We start from the raw sequence: 16,185 nt of genomic DNA on the forward strand, positions 1-16,185 counted from the left end.
AGAGCCAATTAGTACACCCATCCTAAACTCTGATTGCAGGCCATTGAGTACACCTACCTCAAACTATGTTAGAGCCAGTGGGGTTGATTTAATAAAACCGGAGAGTGCAAAATCTGGTGCAGCTGTGCATGGTAGCCAATCAGCTTCTAACATCAACTTGTTCAACTAGGCTTTAACAAAAAAAAAAATCTGGAAGCTGATTGGTTTCTGTGCAGAGCTGCACTCGATTCTTCGCTCTCCAGTTTTAGTCAATCAACCCCAGTGAATACATCCACTTCAGACTATGTTAAAGTGGACGTAAACTCCCCTATCGTTTTCAGCCAAGGAAGCTGCCATCTTTGCCTCTGTTTAATCTTCAACTGCTATGGTGCTGCACATGTGATTCGTTATGACACCAGCAATTGGATGGTTTGATAGTTTGGCTGAGAGCACAGCCAGTGTGCAGTTAGCATTCCCGCCATGCCTTTTTTTTTTTAACTGTTTAAATCGATGGGTTTACTTCCACTTTAAAGCTAGTGAGTACATCCACTTCAAACTACAGTGCCTTGAAAAAGTATTCACACCCCTTGACATTTTTCAAATTTTGTCATGTTACAACCAAAAACATGAATGTATTTTATTGTAATTTTATGTGATAGAGTGACCTAAATCCAATTGAGAATCTGTGGCAAGACTTGAAAATTGCTTTTCAGACACTCTCCATCCAATCTCACAGAGCTTGAGCTATTTTGCAAAGAAGAATGGGCAAAAATGTCCCTCTCTAGATGTGAAAAGCTGGTAGAGACATCCCCAAAAAGACTTGTAGCTCTAATTGCAGTGAAAGGCGGTTGTACAAAGTTTTGACTCAGGGGGGCTGAATACAAATGCACACCACACTTTTCACATATTTATTTCTAAACCATTTTAAAAACCATTTATCATTTTCTTTCCACTTCACAATTATGTGCCACCTTGTGTTGGTCTATCAAATAAAATCCCAATAAAAGACATTTATGTTTTTGGTTGTAACATGACAAAATGTGGAAAATTTTAAGGGGTGTGAAAACTTTTTCAAGGCACCGAATTCTAATATAACACATTTCTGGGGGGCAAACAAACTGAAACATTGTAAGGGGGGTTGATTAATTGAAGATTTGGGACCACCGATCAATAATATCTTTTATTTTATGTGGATCATGCCTTGTTGCAATCATCAATTTATGTTGGTAAAATCATAGTTGCCATTACATAAACTGGGCTGAAGCACCCGGTAATGTTGGTCAAATGAAGTATAATCAGGTTCCATCCCTTTAAAGTAAGCTCATGGTTTACTATTATTATCAGGGATTTTGTTTGTCACAACTTTAATTAGCTTAGTTCCATTTGGAATGTACAGGTCAAAATTCAGGAGCCTAGAAAGACAATGACAATGTTTTTCTGAGCTGCAAACAGTCTTGAGATTTTTCTCTGCAGCCACTTGCACTCTCACTAGTTCTGATTGTGTGTTTGGCATCAAACATCAATTGGTTCCAAAACAAAGTGAAGCTAAATATGTGTTAATATAGCGTTCATTTTAGATGAGATTTAGTATAGGACCCCCAGGGCAATAGGCTGCATGAGTGCTATTAAGCATGGGTTTGCTGTAGCACTGTAACATATCAGCTTGTAGAGACTGTTAGCTTTTTAGAACATTATCTGACTTATTTAATAGGGTAGTGCATGTATCAATGACAACCAATCAAACCCATTTTACTAATTTCTCTACAATAAGATAAAACCTATTATGTGCTATGGATTATTTAATTTTGCACAAACTTTTGTAATTTACAATATCGTATTGTATAGACCAGGGGTCTCCAAACTGTGGCCGAGGGCCGGATGTGGCCCTTTGCTAGCCTTTATCCGGCCCTTGGGGTACAATTCCTCCCACTGACACCAACAATGGGACACTATGTCATCCTCTGATACTAATGGTGGGATACTATTCCTCCTACTAATAGGGGGAATCAGGGCCGCTGATAAGCCAGTACAGCTGACCCTGTTGTACCGGGCCCGGCCAGCAGGGGGGGCCCGAGCAATCTTAACAGCATTTAGAATAATAATAAAAAAAAAAAAGTCTGACTGCACAGGGCTGACCAAGGGAGGAGGAGAGCATCACTCCAGGAGCCTGGATCTCAGATAATACAGGGGTCTATGGATAAGAGAAGAGTGGACATGTATTCCTATCAGCACCTGAGCCTCCCTCCCCCCTCCTCGGGAAGGACAGAACACTGGAGCTCTCCTCAAGGCAAGATAACAGGTGACAGATAGCATTCTTCTCCTGTGATCACTGTTGTTCTGCTTCTGTACAAATCTGTGCTGTAAACTTGCCCTGCACCTCAGCAGGACAGGTCTGGTGGAAGTGAAATCTAAAAAAAGGAAAATAATGGGACTTTTCAGGGACTACACACAGATGCATTTCACAAAATCATTCTTTTAATATATGTGTATGTTGAATATATTTATATAGCACCTGAAAAGTCCCAGTATATTCCTAACATATTCATAAAGTTGAGTATTAACAGCAAAGAAAGTGTATACATATATATAATACAGCCCATCTCCAGGAAATGAAATAAAGTCCAACCTTGCAGTGTGTGTGTGTGTGGGGGGGGGGGGGGGGAATAGACTCTTTCACTTACCTGTTTCCATGCTCCAGCCAGCTGCAGAGTCCTCTTCCTCCACCAAACCTCATCACATCGCAGGGGGCTGAAGTGTGAGCAACTGGGCTTAGGTGTCTGTTTGTGAAGCAGCGATCAGCAGTGATCCAGAGGATCGCCGCTGATCACAGCCCATAAACAGTTTATGAACCAGAGATAATCGGGGGAGAAGTGTTTGAATATGTTCTCCCGCCAATTATCTCCACACACTGAGAATACTCATTGAATGACACAGAAACGGCCAGTTTATGAAGCTGCGATCTCAGCGCTTCACTGGCGATCTGTGTCAGAATTCACACTCCCCGATTCACCAACTCAGAGGTAGAGAATCGGGGAGTGAAGAGAGAATGTGGGGGGATCTGAGGAGGAAAGAGGAAGATGATTAACTTCCTTATGCCTCGTTCAGACCCCCCAACACTGTAACCATGTCCCCCTGTCATATTTATGTATATATATATATATATATATATATATATATATATAATGTTTGTGTATATACATGTATATATAATGTCTGTGTGTGTATACATGTATATATTATGTAGGGGGACTCTTTATTTTACTAACATTAATAACACAGTATGTCAGTGTATTGAGCTGTGATAATTTATCACTGCTTAATAAATTGACATCTCTGTGTTTCAGTGAATTTCTCATACTGTAATCTTGTAAAGTCTCACGAGATTCCAGTATTAGGGGCCGTTCTCCAGTGTTAGGCCCCTTTCACACTGACGTCCCGTTCAGGCCCGCCTGTCAGTTTTTCAGGCGGACCTGAACGGGTGCTCCATAGAGCTCTATGGAGCGTCGGATGTCAGTGGTGACATGTCCGCTGACATCCGACCCGCTCCGATCCGAAAAAGTGTAACGTAGGAAAAAGCTATTTTTCCATCCGTCTGCGGATCGAATCGGGTGACGACGGGCACTGCGGTCCGTCGTCATCCGATCTCCCATAGGGGAGAGCGGCGCTGTGACAGGTCCATCCCTGCGCAGTATGCAGAGACGGACCTGTCATCTCCCTGCTCAGCAGGGATCGACGGAGTGATCCCCGCTGAGCAAACGGATATCCACGGAGCGGATCAGAACTGATCCGCCCCGTGTGAAAGGACCCTTAGAAGCATTTGTAGATCTCTTCACTCCTCCAAGGGTGAAGCGATCTACTCCGCTTTATAAACTGGCATACAGAGGAGAAAGATCTCCTCTGTGAATGCCGGAGAATGAAGCAGTGAATAGATTTCACTGCTTCATAAAAGGACACCATAGTCAGTAAAACATACACAAGCACTGTAGGGAACCATTCAGCGCTGGAAGAAGCCAGCTAAAGCAAGAAATTGGGTAAAGCTGGGTACACACACATCAAAATTCAGTTTAGCAGTAATCGGACAAATTTTGATCTATGTGTAGCCCTCCGTGTTAGAAGCCAATCATTATACCACCTTGGTATATTCATATGCCATCCCACATACTGACTCCTACCACCTTTGATCACTTCAAATCACTGAAGTGATCATTGTGGTTAGAGTGTTCCTTTAATATCTCTCAGAAAACGTTAACCTCTGTATACTGATTCCATTTCATTTGATCATCCTCTAGTTGTGTTAAATTGGTGGGGGGGGGTGTCTGTATACCCTAGCCTCTCGGTATAGGGGCGGACCAGGGATGTGGCTAAAGGGGGCCCCATCAGGTAGGCTGTACGGGGCCCCATGATTTCTATCAGCAGCCCTGGGGGGAATACTCCTCCTTCTATTGACCACCAACCCTGAGGCCATATTTGTTTTCACTGATGCTAGGGCTAGGCCCATGACATTTTCTTCCCCTGCTGGCCACAATCCGGCCCTCCTAAAGTCTGAAGGACAATAAAGTGGCCCTTTGTTTGAAAAAGTTTGGAGACCCCTGTTATAGACCATTATCAGGCTGAGAAAGGAGGACAGTGCAAAAAACAACGATGGTGTACAAAGTCCAGAATATCCAAATTACAAAAATATGAAGTCAGAAGGAATAGACCAATGCATCTACAGCATTATAGTGTGCAATATGAATCACTTCTCTATACGTCATAAATTAACCGAAAATTTACCATTCTTTCACTTTAATTTGGATTTCCAATGGCTTGACCTGTAAAGAAAAAAAAAATATATAAATTTATATATATATATATATATATATATATATATATATATATATATAAATATGTTCAATATTACACTACAGTTCAAGTCTCCAAAGGAAAGTTTTAATTTTATCATAATTATAGACAGCATGTAGCCTTTACTAATGTAGCATTCCCAGAAAAGACTCTTAGCTAACTGCACTGAAAGGTTTTTCCTATGGCGATATTTGCAACTCAGGGTGCAAAGTTTTGTTATTTTTAATTACAAGACAGATCATATCATACACATAGGGGGTTATTTACTAAAGGAAAATCCACTTTGCACTGAAAGTGCACTTGGAAGTGCAGTCGCTGTAGATCCGAGGGGGACATGCAAGGAAAATAAAAAACAGCATTTTAGCTTGCACATGATTGGATGATAAAATCAGCAGAGCTTCCACTTATTTCAGATTTATTCCTTAGATTCAGAGCGACTGAGCTTCAAGTGCACTTGCAGTGCAAAGTGGATTTGCCATTTGTAAATAACCCCCATAGATGTTGGTTTACTGAAGGCTAATAGACTGTAATTTGCAAATGCATTTGCTCCAGAGCTTAGTAAATGAGGTGAAGCTTCGAAAAAAATACAAATTACGTGCAAGGAAAATAAAAAAACGGAATTTCTGCTTGCACATGAATGAGTAGTGATGGAAGTCAGCAGAGCTTCTGCTCATGTACTAAGCTCTGGAGCACTTGCAGAGTACACGGCCTATTTACCTTTAGTAAATCAACCCCATTGATACACTTACATTGCACTTCTTCCAGTAATTCGCAAGCAGGTTTGCCACAGATCTGCCTGCGATTTGACAGTGCCGAGGTGTGAATGACAAAACGCGGGACTCGCATTCGAGATGCCATTAATTTTAATGACACATCAAATCGCGGTGCAGGTCTCCCGCGATTGCCGCGCAATAAAACATGCTGCAATCGCAGCAATTGGCATCACAGGACACACATCACCCCAAAGTAGCTCCTGAACTATTTTTGGACGACACGCGCCCCGAGATGCACGTTACCACGATTGCAGTATGTTTTATCGCGTCACAATCGCGGCAGACCCGCACCGTGATTTGAGGTGTCGTTCAAATGAATGGCATCTTGAATGCGAGTTCCGCGTTTTATCATCCACACCTCGGCGCTGTCAAATCACAGGCAGATCCGTGGCAAATCTGCCTGCAATCCAAAACGTTGTAGTGTGAATGCAGCCTATGGCCGCGTACACACGAGAGGATTGTCCGTCCAACTTAGTCCGCTGAAACGTGTTTCAGCGGACAGTCCGCTCGTGTGTGGGCTTCAGCGGACTTTTTCAGCAGACAGTCTGGCGGACTAAGTCTTTCGGAATTTCCGTAATATTGTCCGTCCAACTTTGGTTTCAGCGGACAGTCCGCTCGTGAGTAGGCTAGTTGGACGGACTAAGTATGGCGCATGCTCAGAAAGGATTTACACGGCCGAAGGTTGCATTGCAGTGTATTGGACGTCGTATTTCTAGTCCCGTCGTACGTGCTGTACACGTCATCGCGCAAGCTTTCAGCGGACTGTCTGTTCATCGTGTGTGGTCAAGTCCATTCATTCAAAAGTAGGACGGACTGTCTGTCGGATTGTCTGACGGACTTAGTTGGCCAGACAATCCTCTCGTGTGTACGCGGCCTAAGTGTGCTGGTATGGCCCATGTCACATTTATATAATAGGAACAATATCTGAAGTCTTTACTCCTACAATCCTTGCAGTGTGGAAAACAGATTATGAAAAGGCTGTATTCACTAAACAAAAGGCAGCAATTCTCCTTTGCTTTCCAGGTTTCCTGTCTCTCAAAAAGGCGCAGTAGAGTCCTTCAAATCATTTCCATGTTGATGCTGCCAAAACTTTTATTTCTTTATTGTGTTTTAATTTGCTGTCTTAGCTCATAAGCAATCAACCTTAGGAAAGGCGGATGTTCTGACAAATGCAGCATATACAATGGTCAGGGGAAAACTTGTACCTTATTGAAGAGATTACTAACTGGAAGCACACTTAATAATGTGGACCCTTTATAAAGCCCCCATAAAGTGCAGCTAAGTCTCTTTTCTATGGAACCTGCTGGTTATGAGTTTTTAAACAAATTAACTGCATTTTCCATATCTTTATTCACCCTACAGAAGAATTATCAATTCATTTTATTTAAGTCTTTATTAAATCTCCTAGGAGAACAAGTGTCTGTAGCATTTGGTCTTGTTCTAATCAATCCTGCTGTTGCTGAGCTGCTTACCAACTTATCCCACCTCCCTCCTCCCACCGCTATCCAACCACGCTGCTAACAAGGAGGCAAATACTGTATAGTTATGGCTTATCGACAGAACTTGTCTCTGGCAGCAGGCATACCATCCAACATTTGGAGATGGGAATGAGGGACACCTACTACCGTACGTATGTAGGAATAGGACACGCCCCCTGCCACAACCCCTTAAAGGTGAATTAATCAAAAAAAAATTGTTAATTAGGGCTTTTTATTACCACTACTATTCCTTTATATTGGCTTTTAAAATTTACAAATGCAGCAATTTATAATTTAGATGAAAGGGTTAGCACTGGGAAAAACTTTTTGAAAGATAAAAAGTGCATTTTATATACAACTATATAGATCAGACCAAAATGAGGGACAAATGAGGAGGAAAGAGGGACAGAGGGACATTGCTCCAAATCGGGGACAGTCCTTCGAAATCAGGGACAGTTGGAAGCTACGAGCAGGCACACACTGGAGAAGATTGCCACCATTCAGCACACCAGGGGGCGAGTATAAAATAACAGACAAAACAAGCAAAAGATCAGTCAGCGTTGTGGCACAGTAGATGTTTACTAGCAGCCGCAGATATATCACACAGTCCTGTAGCACTGACTGATTGTTCACTATTGAATTTAGGAATGAACAGTCAGGGCTGTGTAATAGATCTGCGGCTGCTGGTAAACATACACTCAGAGCCGGGACAAGGTCGGTCATCCAGTGCCAAAATATTTCCCACCCCCACCTCTCTTAAAGCGGAGGTCCACCCTAAAGTGGACCTTCCGCTCATCGGAACCCTCCCCCCCTCCGGTGCCACAATCGGCACCTTTCAGGGGGGAGGGGGGTGCAGTTACCTGGATAATCCAGGTAACTGCACCCACTTCCGGGATAGCTCTCTGCGGAAAGGGGCGTAACGTTCGCCCCTTTCCGCAAGTGCCCGCCCCTTCCCGCAAGTGCCCCGCTGCCTGCTGGGAAACACACAGATCCCAGAGGCAGCGGGGAGCGTCCTTATTGCGCAGCGCGATTCGCGCATGCGCAGTAGGGAACCGGGAAATGAAGCCGAAAGGCTCCATTTCCTGATTCCCATACCCAAGATGGCGGCGGCAGGACCCGACAGGCGACCTAGAGATCGGCTTCGGGTGCCGACATCGCGGGCGCGCTGGACAGGTAAGTGTCACTATTTTAAAAGTCAGCAGCTGCAGTATTTGTAGCTGCTGGCTTTAAAAAAAAACGCGGAGTCCCGGTGGACTCCCGCTTTAAGGTTAGGGTCAGGGCACCCCCATCCCTGCAATAAACTATTGCGCCCAGGGCAACCGCTCCTCCTGCCCACCCCTCATCCCAGCCCTGAATACCCTGCACCAGCAGGTATATCGCACAGCCCCACAGCGCAGCTTGATAATTTACTATTGAATTTGTGAAGGAACAGTCAGTGCTGCGGGGCTGTTTACAGAGAGAATCTTTGGGGTGGATTGTAACTAAAGTAATGTGCTTTTATTTATTTCACATGGGGGTTAGGGATCAGAATAGGACCAAGTGCAGCATGCATTTAGTCCACTTGGGCATTTCATAAATATAAAAAAAAATGAAATAATATATACACCATACCTCCCAACTTTTTGACATGGGAATGAGGGACACCTATCAGCAAAAGTATGCAGGCATAGAACACACCCCTGGCCATGCCCCCTTAATGGAGTATTGTACAAAAAAACAAGATTGGTTAAACCCACAAGTGCTTTTTTTTACCACTACCGTTCCTTTATATCGGCTTTTGGAACTTACAAATGCAGCAATTTAGAAATTGGATAAAAAGTTTTAGTGCTGGAAAACACTTGTTGATAGATAAAAAGTGCATTTTATATACAACTATATAGATCAGACCAAAATGAGGCGGAATGAGAGACAGAGGGACATTGCTCGAAATCAGGGACAGTTGGGAGCTATGTATACACAGATCCAAACTAACACACAGTGGCTCAGATATCAAATTCTTTACTTGCCTCCATTGCAGGTAGCTGGATGTTAGTTTCACCTTCCATAGGAGAGATTAAACTAAGTGGGATTGTAGTTTGGTTTAAACAATCATTTTCTGTTTCATTACTCTGAGAACAAAAAGAGTGAAAGTCACAGGTTAAAACACAAACAAGTCTATGGATTGGACAATGAAGATGTTACACCACACTAATGCAGTGATCCTTCCGTTCTATAATGTTTCCTGGCAGCACATATGCAAGCAGCAGAGCCTGATTTGCTAGTAGTGCTGGCCCTCCTTCTCCCAGTCTGGGTACTGCTGTACTGTGGATTACTGGAATCTAATTTAAACATTATTTCTGGTACTTATACTGTTTACTAATTATATATGGGACTTTTAAATGAATGCATATTTGTAATCATTGAATTTTTTTTACATCAAAAAGAAAGGGCTGACACTCGTGGCCAACATCCGTAGTGTATAAATTAAAGAGGAAGTAAACCCTGATGCATTTACTTCTTCTTTGTTTCCCTGCAAAGGTAAAGCATAATGAGCTACTATGCATCACATAGTAGCCCATTATGTGTCACTTACCTGACACAGGACCTGTGATGTCACCGCTGTGCCCTGTAGTAAGGAGCATCCATCTTCTTCTGGTTATCGCTGCTCCGGCCACTCACAACGCTGGAGCAGTGATGACATCACTCCCGCGCATTCGCACGGGAGCCGCCACTAATGGCATATCGCCGTTAGCAGCGGCATGCTGCTAGCGGCGATAGTGCGCCTGCGCGCCGCTGGCTACAGCGCGTGCGCCTGCGCGCCGCTATCTACGGCGCATGCGCCGTAGACAGAGGTGACTGTCTTTTAGTAAATATCTCCTAAACCGTGTAGGTTTAGGAGCTATTTCTTGACCTACAGGTAAGCCTTAATCTAGGCTTACCTGTAGGTCAAAGTGGTTTGTAAGGCCGCGTACACACGGGCGGACTGTTCGCCCAACTTTGTCCGCTGAACAGTGTTTCAGCGGACAGTCCGCTCGTGTGTGGGCTTCAGCGGACAGTTTCAGCGGACAGTCTGACGAACAAAGTTTTTCGGAATTTCCGTAAGACTGTCCGCTGAAACTTGGTTTGAGCGGAGAGTCCGCTCGTGTGTAGGCTTGTTCGACAAACTAAGTCTCGCGCATGCTCAGAAAGAATTTACACGGCGAAGGTTGCATTGCAGTGTATTGGACTTCGAATCTCTCGTCCCGTCGTACGTGCCGTTTACGTCATCGCGCAAGTTTTCAGCGGACTGTTCGTTCGTCGTGTGTGGTCAAGTCCGTTCATGCTAATTTTGAACGGACTGTTTGTCAAACTGTTTGACGAACCTAGTTGGGCGGACAGTCCGCCCGCTTGTACGCGGCCTAAGGGTTTACAACCACTTTAAATAAAAAGAGAGAAGGAAATCATATTATATAGGCCAGATAAGGAGTACATAATCATATAAAATCATTACATTTTATTGTATAAAAGATCTAAAATACCATACAACACATATGATTGTTTATGGTTAAAAAGACAATTGCATTGTTTTTGCTCATAAGTCAGCCGCATATAATAATACAGCAATAACTGTTTACATTCGCAACAGATTACAGGTATCTTCATGTGTCAACATGTTTCGCTAGAAGCAGCTTCCTCAGGACACATGAAAAAATACAGCAGTTGTCTCAACACCATGCAAAAGACTCCCTGGGAGGGCACTGAAGCATAGGGAGGGGCCAAAAGGGGGCAGACACTAGAGTACCTTCTTAAAAATACCTCATGACAGGCAACCAAGCACATCAGAGCATGGGACGAGGAGCCCTGATCCAAAGAAAGGATGTAAGAATAGCCACCAAACAGCTGACATGATGGTAAGAAGTCAAATACGACCATATAAGACCAAAAAGCTCCAAAGCCAATATCTATACAATAGAGAGTCCTTTCAGTCCAGAGCTAAGCATCATTAACCCACAGCCAAACAGACTAGTAATAGAAAATCAGGTCACCAACATCCAGAAGAAGATCCAGAGCTAGAACTGCCCAGGTATCCTGCTCCTGCTACTTATCTGGCCTATATAGTTCGATTCCCTTCTTTCTTTTTGCTTAATGTTTTTACATCAGCATGAAAATCAGCTTCAGGACTCATTAACATTAGAAATACACTTGTTTTAATGCGGTACACCACAGCATACAAATAGTTATATCTGTACATTGCAGTGCTCTACAACATACGTCCACTGAGCTGGTGCATTAGGGTTCTATACAAAATGGTACTACAACACACAGCACTGTGTGCATTACAGTCCATTATCACAGTACAATAGTGTTAACTGGCACTTATGGAATTCAATGAACACTAGTCTTTCAAATAAAACACAATTTACAAATGCATTTTTTTTTTTTTTTTTTTTTACAAATGCATTTTGGTGATGTCATACCAGAGTACTGAGAATTTCATTCATGGGTGTGTATATGTGGGCTTTGGTATTGGAAACTTCATACAAAATCTACACTAAGCCAATAATAAATAATATACGGTACTTAAAAGCAGGGTGTTTTTTCAGCCAGAACTCAGGGCACCTCTGGCACTGAATGTATGTAATGGCTGGGTGGTACTGGAGGGTCTTTTGCTGGCTGAGGGGGATTTGTTTTTTCTGGAGGGGATCTATTGTTGCAGGGGGACTATTGTTGCTGGTGGGAGATCTTTTGTTGCTGAGAGGGATCAACTATTGAGGGAGGAGTCTATTGATTCTGGCTGCTGGGAGATCTATTGTTACTGGGGTGGATCCATTTTGCTGGGGGAAGATATGTTTTTGTCTATTGTTTCTGTGGGGGGGGGGGGGGGAGAGATCTATTGTTTGGGCGGGTCTATTGCTGCTGACTGCAGGGAATCTATTTTACTGCTTTCCTTGTTATCATTAACAAATTCCAAACAAATTACGTAGCACCACAAAATGATACTTGGTTCTGTATTTTCAAAAAGGGGTGATACTGGGAAGTGGGTTGGGGGTGAAACCAAGGGACAATGCTTGGGGTGGGTAGTGGCCATAGGCATCAACAGGGGGTGGCTATTGAGGCTGTAGCCCTGAATCTGGAGCCCATAGCCCTGGCTCTCTCGTGCCACAGGGTCCCTGCCTAACCAGCGGGTCGCGGCTGCGGCGGGCGGGTGGAGGGGAGAGATGAGCGGGTGGACGAGCAGAGATTACATCATCTCTCTCCGTCCATTCCACGTCACCACCCTCACAGCCAGGCCACTTCAATGTGGAAGCGATGTGCGGCAGGGAGCAGAGAGATGACATCATCTTTCACTGCCCGCCACACATCAGCACTCTTCCGCTCTCACAGCGTGGGCCTCTTCAATGTCGGTGGTGCGACGGGGAGCAGAGAGATTACCTCATCTCTCACTGCCCGCCCCACATTTACACTCTCCTGCCCTCAATAAATGGACCAGTGCTGCCAGCCTGCCACCAATTCAGTGACAATGTACATTTGGTGGCACTGGCTAGCATGGCAAGTGACAATCCACATCAGTTGGCAAGTGACAGCCCACATCTAGTGGCAGGTTGACGTGGCAAGTGACAATCTGCTAATGGTGGGAGGTGAAGTGGCAAGTGACAGTCTGCAAATGGTGGCAGGTGAAGTGGCAAGTGACAATCCGCATCAGGTGGCAGGTGACGTGGCAAGTGGCAATTTGCAAATGGTGGCAAATGATGTGGCAAGTGACAATCTGCAAATGGTGGCAAATGACGTGGCAAGTGACAATCTGCAAATGGTGGCAGGTGATGTGACAAGTGGCAATCTGCAAATGGTGGCAGGTGATGTGACAAGTGACGTGACAAGTGACAATCTGCAAATGGTGGCAGGTGACGTGGCAATCTGCAAATAGTGGCAGGTGATGTGGCAAGTGACAATCCACATCTAGTGGCAGGTGACGGTGGCAAGTTAAAAAGCTGCATCTCGTGACAGGTGACGGTGGCAAGTGACATGCTACATCTGGTGTCAGGAGATGTGGCAAGTGACACGCCCAGGGCTCCCACTGATTCTGCATTATGGTGAGTTAAACCATTTCATTATATATTAGAATGTAACAATAGGAACAATGCACATCGATCACCATGACACAATATCAACCATGGTGCCATGATGATTGAAACGTCAACCTTTGCCCGCAAAAAAATGCTTACCACTGGCAGTTGGTGACCGCTGCTATGGGTTCTAGCCCCACCCAGATCTTTTGCAGACCTAGTAACGCCCCTGGTAGTGGCAGATAAAAATGGTCACTCAGAAGTGGGGGGGGAGTATCTGCACCTATTCTCTAAGAAAAAAAAGCCCTGCTAAAAAGAATCTTGTACTGAGATATAATGATGGCTACTATTGCTGCACCATACATTTGAAATGCTAGTTGTTTGGCTGTCATGTTTATTTAATGTCAACTGTCATTCTTAAAAGGTGGTCTGCAATAGCAGTCCTCACATTTCTCTCAATACAGGTTTCCTTCCAGAGCAAGTACTTATTGTATTATCATATAAGTCACTTTTAGATGAGGTAAACATCATTCTATATCAGCTTAGTGTTGAATTTTAAATATATTAGGGGTGAGCTACTATGTAAAAGCACCTTCAGCATCATGACTGGTGTCCAGACCACATCAGTAATCCTTCACAATAGAGACTGAGATGCTCAGAACATTTCTTAATGCCCGGCCTTGAATAAAAGACAGTAATAGAGTGGGTGGCATTAATCAGTGCCAAGGCCATAACTGCTGATTAGGATTGTTTGAGGAACATATTTGAAAAGACTGCAATTTAACTCTTGATACATCTAAAATAAAAAATGTGAAATACTTACAAAGGTGACATCCAAGGAGGAGTAGACCCTGTTCAGACTGGCTGTCATTTCTGTTCCATAATCCTGGGGATAATGGAACATCACTGTTTCCTGTGAACCGGACTCAGAGCTGCTGTTTGATTTGAGTAAGATTCTGTGTTCTGCCTCATAGGAGCCTCTTACAGTCAGAACCAGCTCTGTTTTCCCTAAGAACATACAACAGAAGATACCGTTTAAGCTCATGGAACCTTCCTGACCTCTATGTTAAAAAATGACTGACATGTTGCAAAAGTAATAATGATACGTGATAGCCCGTTAGTAACACATTCCTCCAAGGCCTTGTTGCTACAGGTGGTAGAAACAGGTGGTTCTACTGTGTTTATACCATCCTCCAACCACCCACCTCCAAAGGAACATGGTAGACCCTCAGGTTAGTACACATTGCCGTGGCCACAATGCTTTGCAGTGCAGTGATTTTTAAAAATACCATGCTCTTAAAGTGCAAAAACACCAATAATGAAAAATGAAAAAAAAAAATCTGACAGCTGCTCTCACTATTATCCACATACAAAACAATGTTCAAACTTAAATACTCAAATTGTGTAGTCTTGTCAATCAATGTGTGTAAACCATGCAATATAAATATCAATCAATTCATAAATAGATACATTTAATCAGTATAAATAAAGTGATATCAGTTGATGTAAATAAATAATAATAAAAATAAACAAGTAAAAAATCAATTGAAAAATGGCAATGAATGAATGTGTGATGCAATGAATGAAATAAATGTATATAAAAATATCCAACCCCCCCCCCCCCCCCCCAAAAAAAAAAGTTCATCAGTGAAAGCTTATCAAAACAAAGTCCACCATGAAAATGTCTCTCCAGTGATTAAAGTGTTCCACAGTAAACCCCATACACACTATCAGATTTTCTGCTGATTTTTGTCTTCAGATTTACCAAAACCATATAATATGAGGTCAAACCTTAGGAGTTTCAAATTGTATGCAATCAGGCAGGCCCTTGCACTACATGGTTTTGGTAAATCAGCAGAAAATCTGATAGTGTGTATGGGGCTATAGAGTCATCTCCTTGGGCCCCTGTGAAGAGGTCTTTTTGCACGAAACATGTAGGATGCAGATACTACAGTTACGCCATTACGCCCACTAGAGTGAGTTTTACTGTGGCAGAATGGCACGGCTGGGCGAAACGACATTACCTTAAGCGGCATCGCCTTTTGGCCACTAGGGGCGCTCATTCCCGAAGCATGTGCCAGAAGCCGATGCAAGTGCCTGGCAGGCGCGATGACCGCTAGGCTCCCCCGATCGCTCATGACAGAGCGAGAACACACAGATCCTGGTTCTTTCAGGGGAGAGGAGACAGATCGTGTGTTCATACTATGTATGAACACCAATCTCTCTCCTACTAGACAGTCCCATCCCCCACAGTTAGAAACACACATAGGGAACACAGTTAACCTCTTGATCGCCCCTAGTGCTAAACCCTTCCCTACCAGTGACATTCACACAGTAATTGGTGCATTTTTATAGCACTGATCTCTGTATATGTGTCAGTGGTTTAAAAAATGTGTCAAAAGTGTCCGATGTGTCTGCCATAATGTCGCAGTCCCAATAAAAAACGCAGATTGCCGCCATTACTAGTAAAAAATAATAATAAAAATGGTATAAATCTATCCCCTATTTTGTAGACGTTATAACTTTTGCGCAAACCAATCAATATACACTTATTGTGGGTTTTTTTGAACCAAAAAATATGTAAAAGAATACACATCGGCCTAAACTGAGGAAAAAAAATTTTTTTTTTTTTTTTTATAAAAAATGTGGGATATTTATTATAGCAAAAAGTAAAAGATATTGGGGGTTATTTACTAAAGGAAAATCCACTTTGCACTGCAAGTGCACTTGGAAGTAAAGTCGCTGTAGATCCGAGGGGGACATGTAAGAAAAATAAAAAACAGCATTTTAGCTTGCACGTGATTGGATGATAAGATCGGCAGAACTTCCACTCATTTCAGATCTACCCCTTAGATTTAGAGCGACTGTACTTCCAAGTGCATTTCCAGTGCAAAGTGGATTTGCCTTTTGTAAATAACCCCCATTGCCTTTTTTTCAAAATTGTTGCTCTTATTTTGTTTCTAACGCGCAAAAGAAAAACCGCAGAGGCAATCAAATACCACCAAGCTCTATTTGTGGGGGAAAAAAAGAACGTCAATTTTGTTTGGGTACAACGTCGCACGACCACGCAATTGTCAGTTGAACTGCGCA

At 43.3% G+C, this 16,185-nt stretch overlaps 1 protein-coding gene across 2 annotated transcripts in view; it reads right to left on the bottom strand.

Moving 5' to 3' along the window:
• LOC143943049 (cytosolic phospholipase A2 delta-like) overlaps window positions 1-16,185 on the bottom strand; it is an 83,461-nt gene that overhangs the window by 38,672 nt on the left and 28,604 nt on the right. For both annotated transcript variants that reach the window (XM_077464544.1, XM_077464543.1), the window contains exons 8-10: window positions 13,919-14,103; window positions 9,079-9,180; window positions 4,753-4,790 (exon numbers count right to left, since the gene is read on the bottom strand). In XM_077464544.1, coding sequence (XP_077320670.1) covers window positions 4,753-4,790; window positions 9,079-9,180; window positions 13,919-14,103 — 325 coding nt within the window. The remainder of the gene's footprint in view (window positions 1-4,752; window positions 4,791-9,078; window positions 9,181-13,918; window positions 14,104-16,185) is intronic.

The sequence above is a fragment of the Lithobates pipiens genome, unplaced genomic scaffold (assembly GCF_037356315.1).
Source record: "Lithobates pipiens isolate NorthernLeopardFrog02 unplaced genomic scaffold, aLitPip1_a1.2 Scaffold_30, whole genome shotgun sequence".
NCBI classification, from domain to species: Eukaryota; Metazoa; Chordata; class Amphibia; order Anura; family Ranidae; genus Lithobates; species Lithobates pipiens.